The sequence below is a fragment of the Aureobasidium namibiae genome (assembly GCF_000721765.1).
Source record: "Aureobasidium namibiae CBS 147.97 unplaced genomic scaffold scaffold_16, whole genome shotgun sequence".
Lineage (NCBI taxonomy): Eukaryota > Fungi > Ascomycota > Dothideomycetes > Dothideales > Saccotheciaceae > Aureobasidium > Aureobasidium namibiae.
This window is the reverse complement of record NW_013581193.1, coordinates 570,545-587,859: the sequence shown is the minus strand read 5'-3', so window position 1 is coordinate 587,859 and position 17,315 is coordinate 570,545. Positions and strand designations below refer to the sequence as shown.

The 17,315-nt window shown below is 51.5% G+C and overlaps 7 protein-coding genes across 7 annotated transcripts; 3 read left to right on the top strand and 4 right to left on the bottom strand.

Moving 5' to 3' along the window:
• Window positions 1–825: 825 nt before the first annotated feature.
• Window positions 826–2,098, top strand: M436DRAFT_84627 (uncharacterized protein; the record flags this gene model as incomplete). Its single annotated transcript, XM_013569287.1, has 3 exons — window positions 826–861; window positions 917–1,042; window positions 1,097–2,098. 3 exons carry the CDS (start codon window positions 826–828, stop codon window positions 2,096–2,098), a joined length of 1,164 nt encoding a protein of 387 aa, XP_013424741.1.
• A 320-nt stretch (window positions 2,099–2,418) lies between these two features.
• Window positions 2,419–3,731, bottom strand: M436DRAFT_84626 (60S ribosomal protein L7; the record flags this gene model as incomplete). The annotated part of the gene is made up of 4 exons (XM_013569286.1): window positions 2,419–2,469; window positions 2,548–3,096; window positions 3,283–3,391; window positions 3,709–3,731. 4 exons carry the CDS (start codon window positions 3,729–3,731, stop codon window positions 2,419–2,421), a joined length of 732 nt encoding a protein of 243 aa, XP_013424740.1.
• A 254-nt stretch (window positions 3,732–3,985) lies between these two features.
• M436DRAFT_75361 (ESCRT-2 complex) lies at window positions 3,986–4,824 on the top strand (the record flags this gene model as incomplete). Its single annotated transcript, XM_013569285.1, has 2 exons — window positions 3,986–4,458; window positions 4,509–4,824. The coding sequence occupies 2 exons, from the start codon at window positions 3,986–3,988 to the stop codon at window positions 4,822–4,824; spliced, it is 789 nt and encodes a 262-aa protein (XP_013424739.1).
• A 51-nt stretch (window positions 4,825–4,875) lies between these two features.
• Window positions 4,876–6,255, bottom strand: M436DRAFT_53288 (uncharacterized protein; the record flags this gene model as incomplete). The annotated part of the gene is made up of 2 exons (XM_013569048.1): window positions 4,876–5,038; window positions 5,090–6,255. The coding sequence occupies 2 exons, from the start codon at window positions 6,253–6,255 to the stop codon at window positions 4,876–4,878; spliced, it is 1,329 nt and encodes a 442-aa protein (XP_013424502.1).
• A 2,191-nt stretch (window positions 6,256–8,446) lies between these two features.
• Window positions 8,447–9,688, bottom strand: M436DRAFT_84623 (Pkinase-domain-containing protein; the record flags this gene model as incomplete). The annotated part of the gene is made up of 1 exon (XM_013569284.1): window positions 8,447–9,688. One exon carries the CDS (start codon window positions 9,686–9,688, stop codon window positions 8,447–8,449), a length of 1,242 nt encoding a protein of 413 aa, XP_013424738.1.
• A 4,842-nt stretch (window positions 9,689–14,530) lies between these two features.
• On the bottom strand, window positions 14,531–15,900 carry M436DRAFT_53376 (kinase-like protein; the record flags this gene model as incomplete). Its single annotated transcript, XM_013569066.1, has 2 exons — window positions 14,531–15,413; window positions 15,470–15,900. The coding sequence occupies 2 exons, from the start codon at window positions 15,898–15,900 to the stop codon at window positions 14,531–14,533; spliced, it is 1,314 nt and encodes a 437-aa protein (XP_013424520.1).
• Window positions 15,901–16,854: 954 nt separating this feature from the next.
• On the top strand, window positions 16,855–17,262 carry M436DRAFT_75357 (uncharacterized protein; the record flags this gene model as incomplete). Its single annotated transcript, XM_013569283.1, has 1 exon — window positions 16,855–17,262. One exon carries the CDS (start codon window positions 16,855–16,857, stop codon window positions 17,260–17,262), a length of 408 nt encoding a protein of 135 aa, XP_013424737.1.
• Window positions 17,263–17,315: the final 53 nt, after the last annotated feature.

The window sequence follows — 17,315 nt, the reverse complement described above, 5'->3', positions numbered from 1 at the left end:
GAGATGTACTGATATCATCGAGCGCGATAAGCGGAGCCTGATAAGATGTGATGATATCACGTGCGTTTATAGAGATTCTCACCCAACTCGTGTGACAAACCCACGTTCTACCTACCACGCTCCCGCTTGGAGGTCAAGACCGCGGTTCTCACTATAAAAATGCACAGTGAGATTGAGACGTACCCAAAGAGATCCGACGTATGTAATGTCATCTTTCGATGGGAGACTACTGTGCATCTTTACAGCTACACGCCTTACAGCCTCCTACTGCACATAGTGAGAACCGGTTGTGCTTAAAGAGAATGCTTCAATTACCACTTTAATATGCACTCCGAAGCACAATACCCTATTACCAAACGTTTAGTACCGCTTAGGCTCACTCTAGCCGGGTATGAAACTATAATCGCACATTCAATTGCATGAGTAGGTTGTGATTCCAGGAACAGGCTCACAGAGAGCCGCCCTGACTATTCGGGCTTCCATTCATGATTATTATATTCAGAATTGAGATTGTTCTTTGCATTTCACACCCTATTGGATTCTCCGTTGGACCATTTTCTTCTGTTTCTCTCCTTCACCCCTACCATAACAAATTTGAAATTGCTCAAAGCCTCACTTGGACGCCGTCACAGCCTTCGTCAGATCTCTACAAAACTTCGTTCGCATCTTCGTATCTCTATCTCCATCACATCACCACTTCCAACCTCGCGGATCCTTTCCATCATCTTCCAACCCTGCACTCAAGTCCTTCACCTGCATACCGAAACTCTTACGTGTCCAACACTGCCCAAAAAACTTCTTTGAGAAGACTCATATCTGTTCACCATGGCCCCGAGAAAGCGTATCAAGCTAGACACAAGCGTGAGTTTAGACTCTCGAAGGTATCCGAGTTTTCTTACTGACACATCGCGAACAGGTCAGCCAAGAGGCTGAAGCTGCGCTGGAATATCCTGGCGACTCCAATGATCCATCAAGCTTTATTGCTTGCCACGAAGTTGAAAGCAAGACAGCCGCGTATCTGGGTTACTCGAATACCGAAGACGTTCGCTGTATTGTGCTCTGCTGGCCAGTACTCTCCGCGGTTCTACAGATATAGAAGCTCCCCAAGTACACCAGCGCCCGTGTCGCTTTCAAAATCCTCAACGACGATCTCGAATCGTACAAGAACATATCCGATGCGGCCGCCGCATTCCCTCTCACAGGCGACAATGCACGACAGAGGATCCTGGCCGGTAGACGTCTTGCTGCTATACTGTCGAAGATGATCGAGGACTTTGCTCTCATGTGTACTCTCGACAGCAAGGAGAATAAGGCAAGACAAAGAACTGTATTGGCCGGTTACAAGGAAGCCTTTCCTGATCGTTCGAATGTGCCTTTTCTCTCGCCGTCGAAGTGTTATGGTCCTACCCTGGGCCCACTAGACGGTGAACAGAAGCTTGAGGCGTACAACAGGTGCTGGATGCTCACAAAGTACTTCAAGTACTGCCAGCAATTGTCCAGCAAGGCCTTTGAGAACCGCTTCCCTGCAAATGGAGACATCAAAGGTACCACAGTCCCACCTGATATGATACCGGGCTGGATGAGGCCCAAGCCGAAGACTGCAGATCCTAAATCTACAGAGGCACAGGCTATGCTCCGCGCTGATAGTCTCTCGAAAAAGACCTTCAGTCTTTGCTATTATCCTCGTGCCGACAACCCTGACAGCAGGGATGCTGTGGAGGAGCATTTTGAACTGGCTGCGGCGGATGGAGTTGAGGAGTTGAGCACTCTTCCACAAGACTTTCTGATCGACCCTCGATTATACGATTCGCTGCAGTGTCTGAGAGACCAAATTCGTCGACAGCTACGCTGTCACATCTTCCGCTTCGATCTTGCGAGGGTTTCACTGAAGTACAAGCGGAAGGAGGAAGACGGCACCTTCCCCCAGTCGGCCGATCTGATGAACAGCGACTGGACTGAAATCAAGCCCATTCTTCATGATGAAGCCAACGATGACTTCATCTTCCAGGTCGGCTTCACAACACGATCTTACGAAGGCACCGAGAATATCTTCGAGGAACCCTTCAACGTTCCATCACATCTCGTGGCCTACTGGTAGAGGAATGCCCCAATCAGAAGGCTCTCAGGGAAAATTAGATTTTTGGAGTGGTTTTCAAAAGGCTAGATAGACTGAATAAACCGAATTCACATCACAACCAATGCACACAACAGAAGAATCAGAATAATGTGGTGGGAAAAGACATTGAACGTTTTGAGAGCTTTTGCCATGGGCTGCATTCTACCTGTGATGCAAAGCCCGTGGGATGTCATAAATTGATTACAATGCCTTTCCGTTTGCGCCATGCTCCACCCAAAAATCAACCAGTTTTGTCGACAAGCGAAGCCTTGTTTTTGCGGACACAATGTGTCACATCTAGTTCATGCGAGCAACGAGGGTAGAGATAGCCTCTTCGCGATTGCCCAAATCACCTCCCTCAATAAAATGAAGAAACGAGAAGGAAGTTAGTTTGATGTTAAAGAGAGGAAAAAGAGTCATGTTGAACATACCTTGCGCTTGTGGAAGCCACCGAGAGGGTTGGAGAGCTTGAAGGGCCAGAGGAAGTTGGAAACCTGCTTGAAGTTGGGGCCGACGGTGAAGATCTCGTGGATCAGATCCTCCATGCAGACGACGCCGTACTGGCCAAGGTTCTCCTCGACAATGGCGTTGTCGGAAAGAGCGATGCGCTGCTTGTTGACCTTACCGTAACCACGCTTGTAGACGAGCTCACGGACGGTCTTGAGGTTGGGGTAACCCCAGGCGACGAAGGGCTCGACGATCTTGAGCATCTCAATGGTGGCCTTGGTCAGGCGGATGAAGACACCGTTGTTGATCTGGAGAAGACGGAGGAGCTGGAGGGTCTTGCGCTTCTTGGGGTCAATCTTGTTGATACCCTTGATGCGGACGACGAAGGCGAGCTTGGCCTGGGCAGGGACGTAGAAAGAACCCTCCTGCTTGGCGACACGCTGCAGGCGGATCTTCTCGCGCTCTGCATCGCGGTACTCCTTGATGTAGGACTCGGCGCGCTTGAAGATGACCTGGCGCTTCTCCTTGTTGGCCTGAGCTTTGGTCAGTAAAGGTCGAACTTGTTGTGTGGTTGCCGATGAACAGGATGTGTGTCGATCAGACCCGAAAGATGGTTAATTTCGACAACACCGACCCGAAGGTCTAGTCGAGGTGTGGTTGTTATGCATCATGTAGACAACATCCTGTTCTTGGGTGGTGGCGGCGGCGGTGTGACTTACAGCGCGCTTCTTCTGGAGGTCAGCGGTGCGGGCCTCGCGCTCCTTCTCCTGGGACTTTCTCTTCTTGAGAAGAGTCTCAGGAACGATGTCCTGCTTGGTGGGGACCGAGCTGTCGGGAGAAAGTCAGAACACAAGGTTGTGTAGAGGGGAAGCCTCTTAGCGGAGAACTGCAGCACAGCGGCATTCTCTACTGGGTGTGAACTCGACGGATCGATGGGGCCATGGGAGACCGATTCGCAATGGGTTGCGACCAAAGACCTCGACCGTACATTCTAAGGCGGCAGACGTGCAGAGACGCTTGACGACCAGAGGACTACGGTCGGCTTTCAAAAGTATCGAGGTGGCGCTGGGTTTCGCAGCGCTCCAGCGAGTGAACCGACTGTGTCTGCATTTCTCCGCGCAGAGCAGAGCAATCAATTCACATACGTCTTGACGGTTTGGGAAGGCATCTTGACTGGTTGTTGGATGGCGAGGTCGGTTGTCAGGTCGCTGCTGAGGAAAGAATTTGCTCTCTGGATTTGCTCAGAAGGACTTTTCGTGCGTCGACGGGTCTTCCCGCATTAGCGCCATGGGTGGCCACGACCAGATTTCCTTGGCGTTTACTCGTCGTCTACCGCCGACCACACTCGACGTGCAACCACTCCTCTGCAATCGCTTAGTTCGTGGCACAGTTAGCTTTTCAGATACTGTATTCCGCTCAATCATGGCGAACATCAGAAAGGGAGTCGGTCTATCCGCCTTCTCGCGAAACGCTCTCACTTCAGATCATTATGCCTCTCACGGCGCTGCTCTACGCTCAGCCCATGCCGACTCCTTAGCAAACCAGCTCTCAGTCTTTCAGGCCGCTCTCCATTCGTTCTCCCTTACTCATGGCGCTGAAATCCGCTCTAATCCAACGTTCAGGGCTGAATTTGCCCGCATGTGCAATGCCATCGGAGTCGACCCACTTGCCAGCTCCAATCACAAGACTCTCAAAAGTGGTAAGAATGAAGGCGGAAGTTTTTGGTCGCAGATGCTTGGTGGCAGTGTCAACGACTTCTACTTTGAACTTGCTGTCAGAGTTGTCGAAGTTTGCCGCGAAACTCGGTCAGAGAACGGTGGCATGATCGAAGTGCCTCAGGTGCGAAAACGTGTTGAGAAAGGAAGAGGCATTGGTGGAGGACTTGAGGTGTCCGAGTATGTAGACATGCGCTATACCAAGTGTCCAGTACTGATTCTATATCTAGTGATGATATCCTCCGCGCTGTCAAGTCACTGGAACCTCTCGGCTCTGGCTTCACTGTCATGAAGATTGGCTCCAAGCAGATGATCCGCTCGGTACCGAAGGAGCTCAATACTGATCAGTCCACTGTTCTGGAGGCAATACAAGTGCTAGGTTACGTGACTGTCTCTATGCTTCAACTTAATCTAGGTTGGGAGCGTGCAAGAGCAGTTGCTGTCATTGACGATCTTGTTGCCGACTCTCTCGTATGGTTAGATGCACAGGCCGACGAAAAAGAATACTGGAGTCCAGCGCTGATGCACGAGATTGGAGGCGATTGAGTTATCTGTCTCCAATGTCTGCTCGCTTGGGCGAGGCTTGCTAGTCGGCCCTCAGGCAGAGCCTTCATATCTCACGGGTGTCTTCTCGAGAGACTCGTACAGCTGAATCAGACTTCCGATCAGGAAGGCCCAGGATCCCCAAAAGGTCGAACACGATGCCTGATATTGCGCCCAACTGCTGGCATCGAAACCAAAAGCGGGACATAACGTGAAACTGAAACAGTCAGCATGGGCATCAGAACAAGGCGGGAAACGCAGGACTGACCCGAAGCCACCTATAAGGTTCCAAAATCCAATGTGCCATCCCAAGACTTTCGGTGCAGGCTGCCACCAATGCTTTTGGGACTCGATCATGAACAACCATCCTGACAAGATGAAACCACTACCACCAATAACTTGTGGCGTCCAAAATACACCGTCGCTCAACCCTGGAGACAATTTGTTCATGATTCCGGGTAGGGCTGTGAAGCCGGATATCCAGAAAATTGTGGCCGCTATCAGTTGGCTCAAACTAGCGATGAAACCGAGCTCATGGAAGTAGTGAGTCTTGAGCTCGATCCAAGAAGGACACCATATCCATGAATTCGTCTTGACTGGGTGTTGCTTGTTCGAGTCGCGGCCGGACGGTGTGTTGTGCGGTGTACGGTGTGGCTTGCCCACCAGGTTTGCCTTGTTGCGGTGGTGATGCGTGCACATATCGTTCCTAGCCACAATCTTCAAACCACTTCCTCTGCCCTTCTCGACTTTACCAACGTATCCCTCAAACGCTGATTCTACTGCGTACCCAAAGCAGCCCTCTCGATTTTCATTGACGGCTTCCAACATCAAAAGCATACTTCCGACCACGAAGACGGTTGCTCCGATGAAGGCGGTGACGCCACCACCGACGAGAGCCTCGTTATGGAATGTTGATGAGGGCCGCATCAGAGGTAAAAAGACGAAGAAAGAATTGACTACCCATAGAACACTTCCTAGGGTAAAGACGTAAGCCACGCACCAGGATATGTCCCACACAGGGTAGAACGTTATCATCAGCCATACTGTATGTATGATGGATTGCCAATGAGTCGTGCTTCGAGGGGTAGCGACGTTCGCTTCTGGTTGTTCCACTGAAGGGCTCTTTATAACGAGGGTGTGTCGACCTTTGCGATTGTCTCGAGCTGTCCATTTGTACTCAAAATTGGCGGCGGGTGATTTGGGAACTTCGGTTGGCGGGACCGAGTTTGTCGTGCTCAGAGGCGTCGTGGTGTTTGGAAGGAGATCTCCAGTGGTCGATTTGTGTATCGCGTGTTCGAAGCTTGCCTGGGTAGGATTCAAGAAGGTGATCGGTCCTTGGACTCTTGATTGAATGAGTTGCAGGTCATCATTGCTACGGAGTGGTTGTCGATCGCCTGTAAAGCGATTGTTGCGATTTGCTTGCACAGGCGCCATCTGTCTGACAGCAACGAGCGAAATCTTGTGTTGCGACTACAAGCTGATGTTGACCCGACACGACATGTCAAGATGACCACCGTTGGTTGCGCTTTCCCTAGCTTTTCCGTGCCCTACAATCATCACAAAGGGACGCGTTGCTTAGGACCGGTGCCGACTTCCAGATTCAACCACCTTATTTGCCATTACTTCCGTTCCAAAGGTGCGCAAATTTACATGAGTGTCTGTTGACGCAGTTCTGAGAATACTGTGTTTATCCCTTGCGTCCTCCCTATGTGCACAAAGTCGTAACGCATGTAGCTATACAAATGCACAATGGTTTCGACATACAGGACGGTATTTATTGAGAGGTGACAAGTTCTGGGCTCTCTTTGGTCAAGTCCTCGGCTTGGAAATGATCGTGCATTTTGATAGCGAAAATGTCGCTCTAGGCTTTCGTAGAAGAAGCGTGATAATTACTAAAATCCTCAAGGGCTGGGTACAATAGCATCCTGCCCAGTTTCAACATAGCTTTGGTTACGTGCCGCTTTATGGAGCTGAATCTCCTGCGATGAACGATCAAAGGTGTCGCAATGCACTACCATGAAGCTCGAAAGCTTCTCTGACAGGATCAGATTTTGAGTTGTATGGCCTTGCGAAACACACTGTTTCGGTCTGTCGCAGCGACAGGGTCTTCGTTTCACGCATTGGGGGCATCTGCACCGTGACACAGTTCTGCAACTACAGCGGACATCGGGACCAGTACCGCGGTAAAGGGTTGGTTCCAAAAGTCAACTGGAACTCTCTCCGACATGGATCTCGATCCGCAGGTCCTCGACTCTACGGTATTGCGTCCGATGCCAGGTTTGACCTTTGGTCGAAAACTTGCTGCAGGTTCTAGTACTGCATAGTACCCCCAGCGGAATTGAACACGCCATGCCTTTGACAACATAGGGGTGGGAACAGAATTCTTGTTGTCTCTTGGTAGATCCATCTCAACGGCATCTACAGACTGCTTCGCTTCTTCGCTTCTACAATAAGAAAGCACTCTCGGTTTAGATGGTAGTAACTATGCACGTCCTAGAAGCGAGATGATGTGGACTGCGGGATGAGTGCACTTTGCGATCGGAAGATTGTGGCAGAATCTGAGTGCGCATGTGCCGGCTCGACAATCACGCCGAAAGAGACAAGGAAGCCACGAGCAAGATGGATTCGACTATTGGCACAAAAAAATCAAAGAGAAAATAAAGTATCCACCAGAATCGCAGAGCGGCAGAGCAGCTTTCGAGGATGTACATAATCTATGGAGGAACTAGCAGCGCTTAACCAGCCACCACGCAACCTTCGGCCATGGGCCATGGCATGCGTGCATAAAGCGGTACATCTTGCCTTTAGGTATGGGGCTTCAACTGGCCAACCAAATTTTCGAGGTACGTGACCTCTTTCGATGCGAACGCACGATTCAGATCATCCAATCGCGGCCATCACTCTCGCGAACACTTGTAGACTTTGATCAATCTTCTAGGAAACAATTACAAGCAAGCGAGAGCTACCAAAACCGTGCATCATCTTCTACGTGTCAAACTGTGTACAACACGAGGCGCAGTCAGCGATGCATGAGAACGTACCGTACATCGTGGCGCTAATTGGCTGGGTGGCTGCAGACGTGTGATTGCATGTCGTTGTGTTGCTTTGCGCACTTCTCGTCGATGCACCAAGGTGGATTGGGATGGTGAATGCATCCGAACTACATATCGTCTTGCTGCACAAGATTTAGTTTCGTAGAGGATAGTCACATATGAAGAAGTGAGATGGTAAAGTAAGGTATCGACAAGAAGATATGTTATTTTGTACAGTGAGCACAGCTTGGTGGCTTGTGGTAAGATAATCTCTCGAGCCTAATGAAACAAAACGCCAGTTGTGATGCAAGTCCTCCATCGGCCATGGGTATATAAGTGCGGAAATGGAATGCCTCCAGAAGTCTAGGCAGCGCCACGAACGGTGTATTTACAAAGTATGTTTGAGAAGATGAAAGAAAACGTTGATCGTATCATCGCAGAGAAAACAAAGACAGCCAATGTCGTGCGGGTGTCGAAAGCAAGTCATAATGTGTTGGCGTAATCTGCGGCGTGGTCTCGTAATGATGCTTTTTGGTATGTGAAATGTCGAAAATGGCGAATATAGTCAGGTGAAGCGAAGAAGGCGAATGATTTTAGAAAACACGCGTCGGGAAAATAGAAGCGTGCTTTGGAAGCGTTGCCATGAACTGGCTGTACCATGGTGCGATGTATGCGTGAGGGGTGCATTGACCATTGGTGAAGAAGGCGAAGGGACCGTTGGCCTTCTGAGGCTCTGGAGAAGGCATGGGTGGGCTTCTGGAAGCGGGGAGTTGCTCGAAGTGTGACACGGCCGGTGGAACTTGAGAGTACTGAAGGTTGGACGCAGGCGATTGAGACATGTGAGGGATCGGTTCCATAAGGTGATCAGATGCGAGGAAGGCGGCGTCTCTTGCGGCATCCGCAGCATTGTAGGTTGGCGAGGGGATGGGCATGGAAGCAGCGGGCTCGCTGATCAGCTTTGGGCAATGGAGAATAGCCTGCTTCAGTTCATGGAGTGTCATCCTTTGGGCAGGGTTCAAATCAAACACTCTACTCAGAATGTGATCGAGATCGTCCGAAAGGGGGAGAATGGATTTGAGAAAGCTGCGATCCTTCATGTAGGCACGGAAAGTAGAATCGTCCATGGAAGCCCGCTTCCAGGGGTTACGGCCACATGTCAAGTTGACCAGGATGACACCAAGCGACCACACATCGTTGGCCGCAGAGGCGTAGCAGGCATTGGGGCGCGAGTTGGATTGCTGGCACTCGGGAGACATGTAGAAGGTGGATCCACAGCCAAAGTCCGAAGTGTAGTAGTCCTGGGTGGCAAGACCAAAGTCGGCAAGCTTCAAAGTGATACCATCCGAGGAGACCAGGATGTTCTCGGGCTTGAGATCCCTGTGGTAAATACCAACGGAATGGCAAAACTCAACAGCCTCAAGAATCTGAAGGAAAGCATTCTTGGCCAAGGCATCCTGGCCAATGTAGAAACCTTGCTCGGTGATTCTTGAAAAGAGATCGCCTTCGGGGCAGAATTCCATGACAACGAAAGTGCAATCGACGGAATCCAATACCTTGACCAGAGAGACTACATTGGGATGTTGACTAACTTGGTGGTGCAGCTGAATCTCTCTCTCCTGGAAGGTCCTTTGCCTGGGTTCAAGGCCAATCTTGTTCAATGCCTTTACGGCATACTGAACTCCCGTGCGCATATCGAACGCCCGGTAGACAACTCCGTAGGCACCGACACCAAGGACTTCGGTCAACTGAATGCATCCGGCAAGAACTTGGCCTAGGCGGTCCTCAGGAGGGCAAGCACCACACGACCTGGGAGAAGGAGGAGGTGTGGGAATCATGTTAAAGTGGAAGCTGTGAGATGCTAATGTCGTTCTTTGGTTGATCCAAGTGTATGATGCTCAAACAAGCATATACCAAACAAACTCCCTAGGTGGTCCGGATAGGTGGTTGGTATAAAAGCCAAAGACTGACAGCCTCCAGAAGAACTTCTGATGTTGTTGAAGAGTGGCAGAGGAAAGGTTTATGAATGAATGGATGTGCTCGACAAAAAGAAAAAAGTTGGTCGGAGTAGATGAATAGTAGTACTACTCGTGGAGTGTACGACGAACAGGAGGGTGTATGTATGTATGGACGGGAGAAGGTGGCTCAGGCGGGTGATATGACGAACAAACAGTCCCGGCAGAGTCTAGTTAAAAGTAGCTTGGAAGCAAAGACATACTTTGTGTGGCATAGAGTGTTCGATGGCCTTTTTCTGGCGGGGCCACACAGCTCCGTCCCTGACGCGAAGCATCCTGGGTGATCGTTAGCGGCGCTCGAAGCCTGTCACTCACGCCCGCGCTTGCACACTAGTTCACCGGCCACTAGCTGTGAGGCGCAACGTGTGCCTATTTCTGAGTCGTTGGAATGGTGGGTCCACAGAGGGCATGCACAAGCGCGCCAAAAGCAAAGGCGTCTCGGGAAAGCTTGCAACTTGGGTGGAGATGGCCGAGGTGGCACTTGGCCACCTTGCCGCATGCGACCTTGTGCTTTGTTGGTCCGACGGCTGGGTGGCAAGGATGGACAAAGAGTGGTCGTCATGTCACTCCTGTGCGGCAGCAGAAGCACCAGCACCAAGGGAGCAAGCAGCAACATCCCTCGCGCATACGACACACGGTTCGATGCGGCCGTCAGATCTACTGCTGGGATCTTCCCTGACACCGCCATGCAGGCTGCAGCTTCGTTTCGCTCTGTGGTCAGCGCTGATTTGCCGCCCAGCCTCCGGTAATACACGTCTGATTGCTGTGCAGAGACGAGGAATGACCAAGCCATGACTCCGTCTCAGAATGATTTACATTGCTGTGCGAATGGTTTGTTCTTTGCAGGCGCGGGACGGATAGGAGTTACAGCGTTGTTGCAGCTACTCAAAGCTGCGTGTCGTCTTGCAAAACTTGCGCATCTCTTGGCCGATCATGAATTCTGGCTATGGGAATGTGGCGTACAACTTTCTCTTTGCAACCACCTTGACCTTGCTTGCAATTTTCTTTGATGCTAAAGTCTCGTGGCCACCGGGTGTGGCAGGACCATCTACGCCTATTCGCTTGGAAAAGAGATAGTGTGAGTGGTAGTGCGTGGTATAACACATGGCCATTGTCGATCATCCTTCCAAGATTTGCCATTCTCGAAGATTTGGGCCGCGAAGAGGCTTGACGCTTGGTCCTGCTTTCCTTGGGTTCGTGTTTAGAAGCCAGGAGCCGCGAGCCGCCGATTGGAATCTTGGTGACAGGTTGCAAGTTTCGAGTGGACCGAAGCTACCGATTGGTGCACGGAAATTGGTCCTCCCAGTTTTCTCGACACAAGAGTCAAGCGCCGTGGCGCCCAAGCAAGAGGGAGAGAAGAAAAAAAAGCAGATCCTTTGATTGGAAGCGTTCATTCTCATTTGCTGGAATTTCCCAGGGCAGCCGTATCAGGAAAGGATGGATTCCTGTGAAGTTACGTGTACGATCAGCCTTGCGCCTCTAAGAGCCAAGATCGAACGTGAGCAGACCAGGCAGCCATGAGAAAACCACTGTTACGAAACAGGTGTACTGTACGAAGACTCTGTCTGCCACACGAGTAAGGCAGCAGCTGTTGGTCTCTGGCCCTCCCTTGCTGCGCAGGATCGATTGTCAGCCCCCTAACCAGCCCGCGGGTTGCATGCATGTGTGTCTGGTAGAACGTCATGGTACAAGGGAGATGTTGAGGTGGACCGAAAGGTCAAGGGCTGGTTGGTTGGCAAGGCGCTTCTAGGAGAATCTAGACACGCTCGACCGCATACGAATGACTCAACAGCGCAGAATGAAGAAAAAGAAGATGTGGACGGTGCAGAGAAATGCAAGCACCCTATCCTCCACTTTTACGATGGAGCCAGTCTACTTGCAGCAAGTCCCCTGCCTATCTGTACGCGTCGTGAATGCGTAGTAGTCAGTAGTTGCGGTACCCGCCCGTATTGCATCCTTGAAGGTCATCCGCGACAACCGACGACACATGCGACTGTGACTGCGGTAGCGACTGCTCCTGGTACTGCTGCGAGCATATCAATGCGCCGCACGATAAGCACACATCTGCTCGCTCGTTCTGTGACTGTGATAGCGTGGGAGGGCGCTTGCTCCTGGAGCCAACACGGAGCAGCTGCACATCCCATCCCATCTGACAAGAACGCACGTCATCTTGGGTTTGCTGCATATCTAACGACAATCTTCGTCCAGTGCTCTGGAGCGAGCTGTCCTTTTGCAGGTGCATCTTCGGTACCTCGAAAACCAAAACATAAGACACCGCACTATGCATGCATCTCACGATCACTATCGTATGGGCGCAGCGGTTGGCACGGCTTCGCAAATTGTATCGCGGAAACCCATGGCAATCTTAATCTTGGAAGTCTTGAAACTCGAGTGTCGAACGTTTGGCGCTAGCCACCTCGAGCGTAGTTTTGTCTGTCCGCTGGTCGGCCGCCCAGCTTTCTCACGTCCACAGCTTTTTTGAGTTGTTCGAGCATGCCAACGCTTACACCGCTCCCTTGTGCACGATGCGCATCTCTCAACCCCTTTTTCCATCGTCCGTTACGCTAACAAGACAGGTCGAGAAACGGTTTGAAGATTCAAACCCGCAGTGTCCACCTGTCCAATCAAATGTGTCTCGACGTTAGCAAGGCGCTTGCGCATACCGCTTGCCAGCGGTCAGCCCACAGGAGGATGAGCATACCGACTTTCTCTTTGTTGCGGTGGCTTTGAAGTCGATCAACGACGCTCGATGGCTTGTGATGGATGTAAGCTCAGCAGCAGTCTCTGCTGAGCAGTGGTTTCGGTCGTTACATGCAGCAGCCGCGTTCAGTCTTGCCCACTCCCTCTTCCTCTTCTCTTTCCTTATCTCATGCTCATTTCAATGAATCGGTTGTAATTGTAGAAGATCATCTCATTCCAACAGTCGGCGCAATGAACCTGTGGTCATGATATTGGAACGCCGACATACATCAGAGACAGCCTATCAAACACCAATACGTCGAACTGTCCTCGTGCTCAACGGCTGATATGGGATCCATAATCATCTCTTCCATCCAAAACACTGCAACAGTCGAATATATCCCAAACATCCCGTTTCATGTCTCTATTGTTTCTCTACCATCAGCGTGGCCTCTCCGCTTGTGCTTGTCCTCGGATGTTGCCCTACTCCGTGTCGAAGCGTTTCAGCTATCGCGATAGTAACGTCTGCTCCCATCCGCCCTCCCAGATCAACCAATCCACCTTCTTCCCGTTGTTCCTCTTCAACGGCAGTGCCTACAAGAGTCCGTCGTTCGTCGCTAGGGAACCGACAAGTGCCGTGGACAGAGGCAAATGACGCTATCGATTGCGACCGTTGTCACATTCTACATGGGACGCAGCACCCCTTGCAACGATCTTGCATACAGATGACACGCCCACCCGTCTAAGGAGATGCAGGGAACGGGTATGAGCTCTCCACTTCCCAGCGCCCACGCAGATACCTGCTGTGCAAGCCCGCTCAGCTTCGTGAAGAGGCCCTCTTCCTCCTGCCACTCCTCGGCGTTGCTGCCAACGTCTTGGTCAAACAGCCTCCTCCCGTGAAAGCTCGCTCCACAGGATACGTGTCCTCAAGACAGTGTCTGGAGGTAAAGGAGTCGACATCCGAACACATTCTCTTCTTCTATTGAACAGTGTCGTACACCTGATGAAACGCTCGCGTACAGCATACCATGAACATTCCGAAAGCAGAGGATCAGCAAGCATGATCAAAGACATTGGGAGCTTCATGTCTCCAATCTTATTGCTCTCCTCGGTTACCATCCTGCCACAAGAGCTTGTTTGAGCCGCATCGAAACGGACAACACTCCCTATACCAAATCCAAACGGCCGTTGAACGAACCATCAGTGCGCTCTTGGGGTTTGTCTTTGACAGCTTACTCTGGACCCACTCGAGTTGTACAGACAATAGCGAAGGATTGTTTATTGGCCAACAACGTTGTTTCATCGCTTCATCACACCTACGACCTGAGGCGGTATAGGTGTCTCGGAGACACGTGCGGCACAAGGGCAATGTATCGAACGGCTTTTCCAGAAGATCGGTCGAACACGAGTACAAATGTGCAATACGGCCGGAAACAAACACTCTGTCCTGTTTTATATTGTTGTTCTACTTCATTTCCACGTTACTGTCTGAACTTTAACTAATTATCAACAGCTCGGGTGTCGGTGCCGTAAGGACATCAAAACACTGAAGCAGGTCCCGCTGAGACACAATTGAGACGGGTTTCTCGTCTGAACCCGACTTGGCCGTGCTGACTCCTCGTTTATATGTCTACTCTCAAACAATAGATTGCTGTCCATTTATGCAGCCGTGCCGGATAATGGTAGTCAGCTTGTTCAAAGTTAGTGAAGTAGAATCAGCTGTCCCTACACGTAGAGCGGTGATAAACAAAATGAGTGATGCGGTGAGAGGCTCGGTAGCTTGGAAATACTGCTGTCGTTGCTGACCTCAAGACAGCAATATCTTGGCAATGTAAGCGTTCGGGATGCTGATCTCACGTAACATTTATGTTTGTAAAGAGGTGCCTTTGTAGGATTGCGGTCAAAACAATATCGAGGATCGACAAATTTTACTTCTCGTCCTGTCTGTTCCATGTACAGCGGCAACGCTGATATACACCAGTCGTTTTATCTAATGTTGTGAGGAGGAACGGGTCCCGGCCGGGAGATGAATGGGTGTTTGAGCGCATCCGTAGGTGTGATCCTTCTCACGGGATCGACAGCAAGACACTTATCCAGGAGGTCGGCAAAGAGATTCAACTCTTTAGCATCAGCAGGGCTCAATCCTTTGGAGCTTGCGAATAGTCGTGCCTTGAGCTCTTTGGCAGGTACGGTCCTGGTGATATTCATGCGACGTACTACTTCTCGACGGGTGACATTGTCGATTTCCTGGCTCAAGAAAGTGCCATCAGGCTCGAAATGCTGTGACCAAAACTCGGATCTCTTGAGCATTCGGTTTGGGATCTTGCCGCGACATTCCAAGATAGCTTTCAGCATCTGGTTGTTTGTCGAGCCAGTGAAGCAAATTTTGCCGGTGTACAGCTCGAAAAGCGTGCAACCAATACTCCACATATCGATGGCATAGTCGTGCTTGATTCCGAGCATGATCTCCGGAGCACGGTAAAAGCGGGATACGAGGGCATCAGTAACATCGTTCTCGTCAGCAGACATGGCGGAGCCCAGATCAGCAATCTTGAGCTGATTGCGCCTCTCGTTGACCAAGACGTTGTCAGGCTTCAAGTCAGCGTGCAGAATCTCACATTTCTTCAGTAGTGTGAGACCAAGGAACATCTGCAGAGCGTACTGACGCACGGCTATGATGTTGATGCCTATGTCACGGCCGAATTTTTTCAGAACCTCGCGGAGATTGATACTCAGGTTCTCGAAGACCATGCAGAGATGGCCTTTGTGTTCAAAGTGGCGCTCGAGACGAATGATGTGCTTCTTGTCCTCAGGGTCTGCTTCGGCGAGTGTTTGCAAAATCTCAATCTCCTTCATGCCAGCTTTGTACCTAGAAGCATGTCAGTTGTTTCTGTGCGGGATTCGGGATATGGAGAAGGAACTTACATGGATTCCTGCGTACGGATGATTTTGATGGCAACAGTGCGGTTGGTGGTGGTGTCAATAGCACGTACAACGGCAGAGAAGACGCCTTTTCCTAGATTAGTCTGGACATGATAGCGATCGTCAAGGAGCTCTCCAAGGATGATGCGGTAGTAGCCTTCGGGATCGTCCCAATCGTCGAGCAGACTGCGATCCAGTTGCTTTGCCTCGGGAACGCGCACGGCCTGTGTGCCATCTTCCTTCTTGGGACCAGTGGTAGGCTCGGGAGCGAACATATCATCGTTGTCATCATCTGCGAACATGTCCAGTTCCTTGGGCTGATTAGGCCGTACTGTGGCAGTCTGAGCGGCATCAGATACGCCGTCTGTGACCTTTGTCTCATGGTGAGCGGCGGCAGAGAGACGAGCGGTGATTCTGTCTTCTTGCATGTCCATGGTCGGATCGTAATCGGCAGCTGAAGGAGCGTTGGCAGCAGCGGGAGAATCAGGGTCAGCATTGACAGGGTTGGCAAGATCTTGGTCGTTTGTGATGGAGAAGGAAGCGGGAGATGCAGGAGAGGCGGGAGATGAAGGTACCGAGGCAGCGGGCGAGGCTACGACAGAGTCGGATTCCGAGGCAGCAGCAATGTGCAAGGCTTGTTGGAGCAGAGGCTGTGGTTGGGCACGATGCTTTGCGCGCAAGGCTTCACGGCGTTTGCGGCGCTCTTGGATCAGCGTGGCTTCGTCGACTGGAGGGGGCTCGGGCACGTCGGGCATGACAGGAGCAGGCGGATTGTGATCCAAGGGGTGACGAGCAGGTTCAGGGCTCTTGTTGGGACGATGGCGCTTCTCTGGAGGCTCTCCGTTGTGGCGGGACTGAGAGGGATGTTGATGGTCGCGAGAGTAGCGATCGTTCTGTTGGTGATGATGGCGGCGAGGGTAGGGACGCTTGTGAGAGTCTTGGTGGGTGTAGTGGTGGTTGCGAGGTCTCTGGGTGTCCCTCGACGGCGGCGATCGAGGTCTGCTTCTGCGGTCAATGGCGTGGTCACTGGCTGGGGGAGGTCGCGATCTAATTGCCTTGTCTTGGACAATCTCGCCTTCGGATGCCGAACTGTAGCCCATGTTGAGTCGCTCGGTGCGGTGCGTTGTCGTTTGGTCGAGGATCAGGCAGGCGCAGAGGCGGGCAAACGTAGGCGCAGAACAGAGCAGGCAGGCAGGCACGGAAGAGCAGAGTAGAGCAGGCAGGCGCATCCATGCGAAGTCTGCTACACCCTACCCTCTCCAAGACGTCGGTCCGTGCTTCGATAATGATGGAATTGGGGAATTGCTCAACTTTTTGTCCTCGACTTTGTCATCCACGCGTACACTTGGTCGTCCGTTCCTGCAACTCTCTAGACTAGTCTCTCCAACATGCTGGCTTCTCGTGCTCGAGTCCTGCCGCGTCTCTCTCCTCTGGCTAGGCAGGCCACGGCTGCTCGCCGCTCCATGGCCGACCAGCCAAACTTGTCGCCATCCTCTTCGCCTTCTACCTCTCGACCTGCCCAGCCAGCTCCTGCTTCTGCCGTTCCTGTTGCTGCACCCACCACTCAGCCTAGACCTGTTGCCTCGCCACAAGCCATTGCCACTCCTCAGCAGCAACCTATGCCCAAGATGCAGGATGGCTACAGTGGCCTCTTCTATCTATCTCTACTCGGCGGCTTGGTCGTCACTGCTCCCATCATTACTTACTTTTATTGGGAGCACCGCAAAACTCACATGAGGCAGAAGAAGGAAGCCATTCTGAGCGACATTCACGCAAGGGTCGGCACTCCTAAATGATATGTGCAATAACAATCCTTCCTCATACAAGAAACTACCGACCAATCTCGATC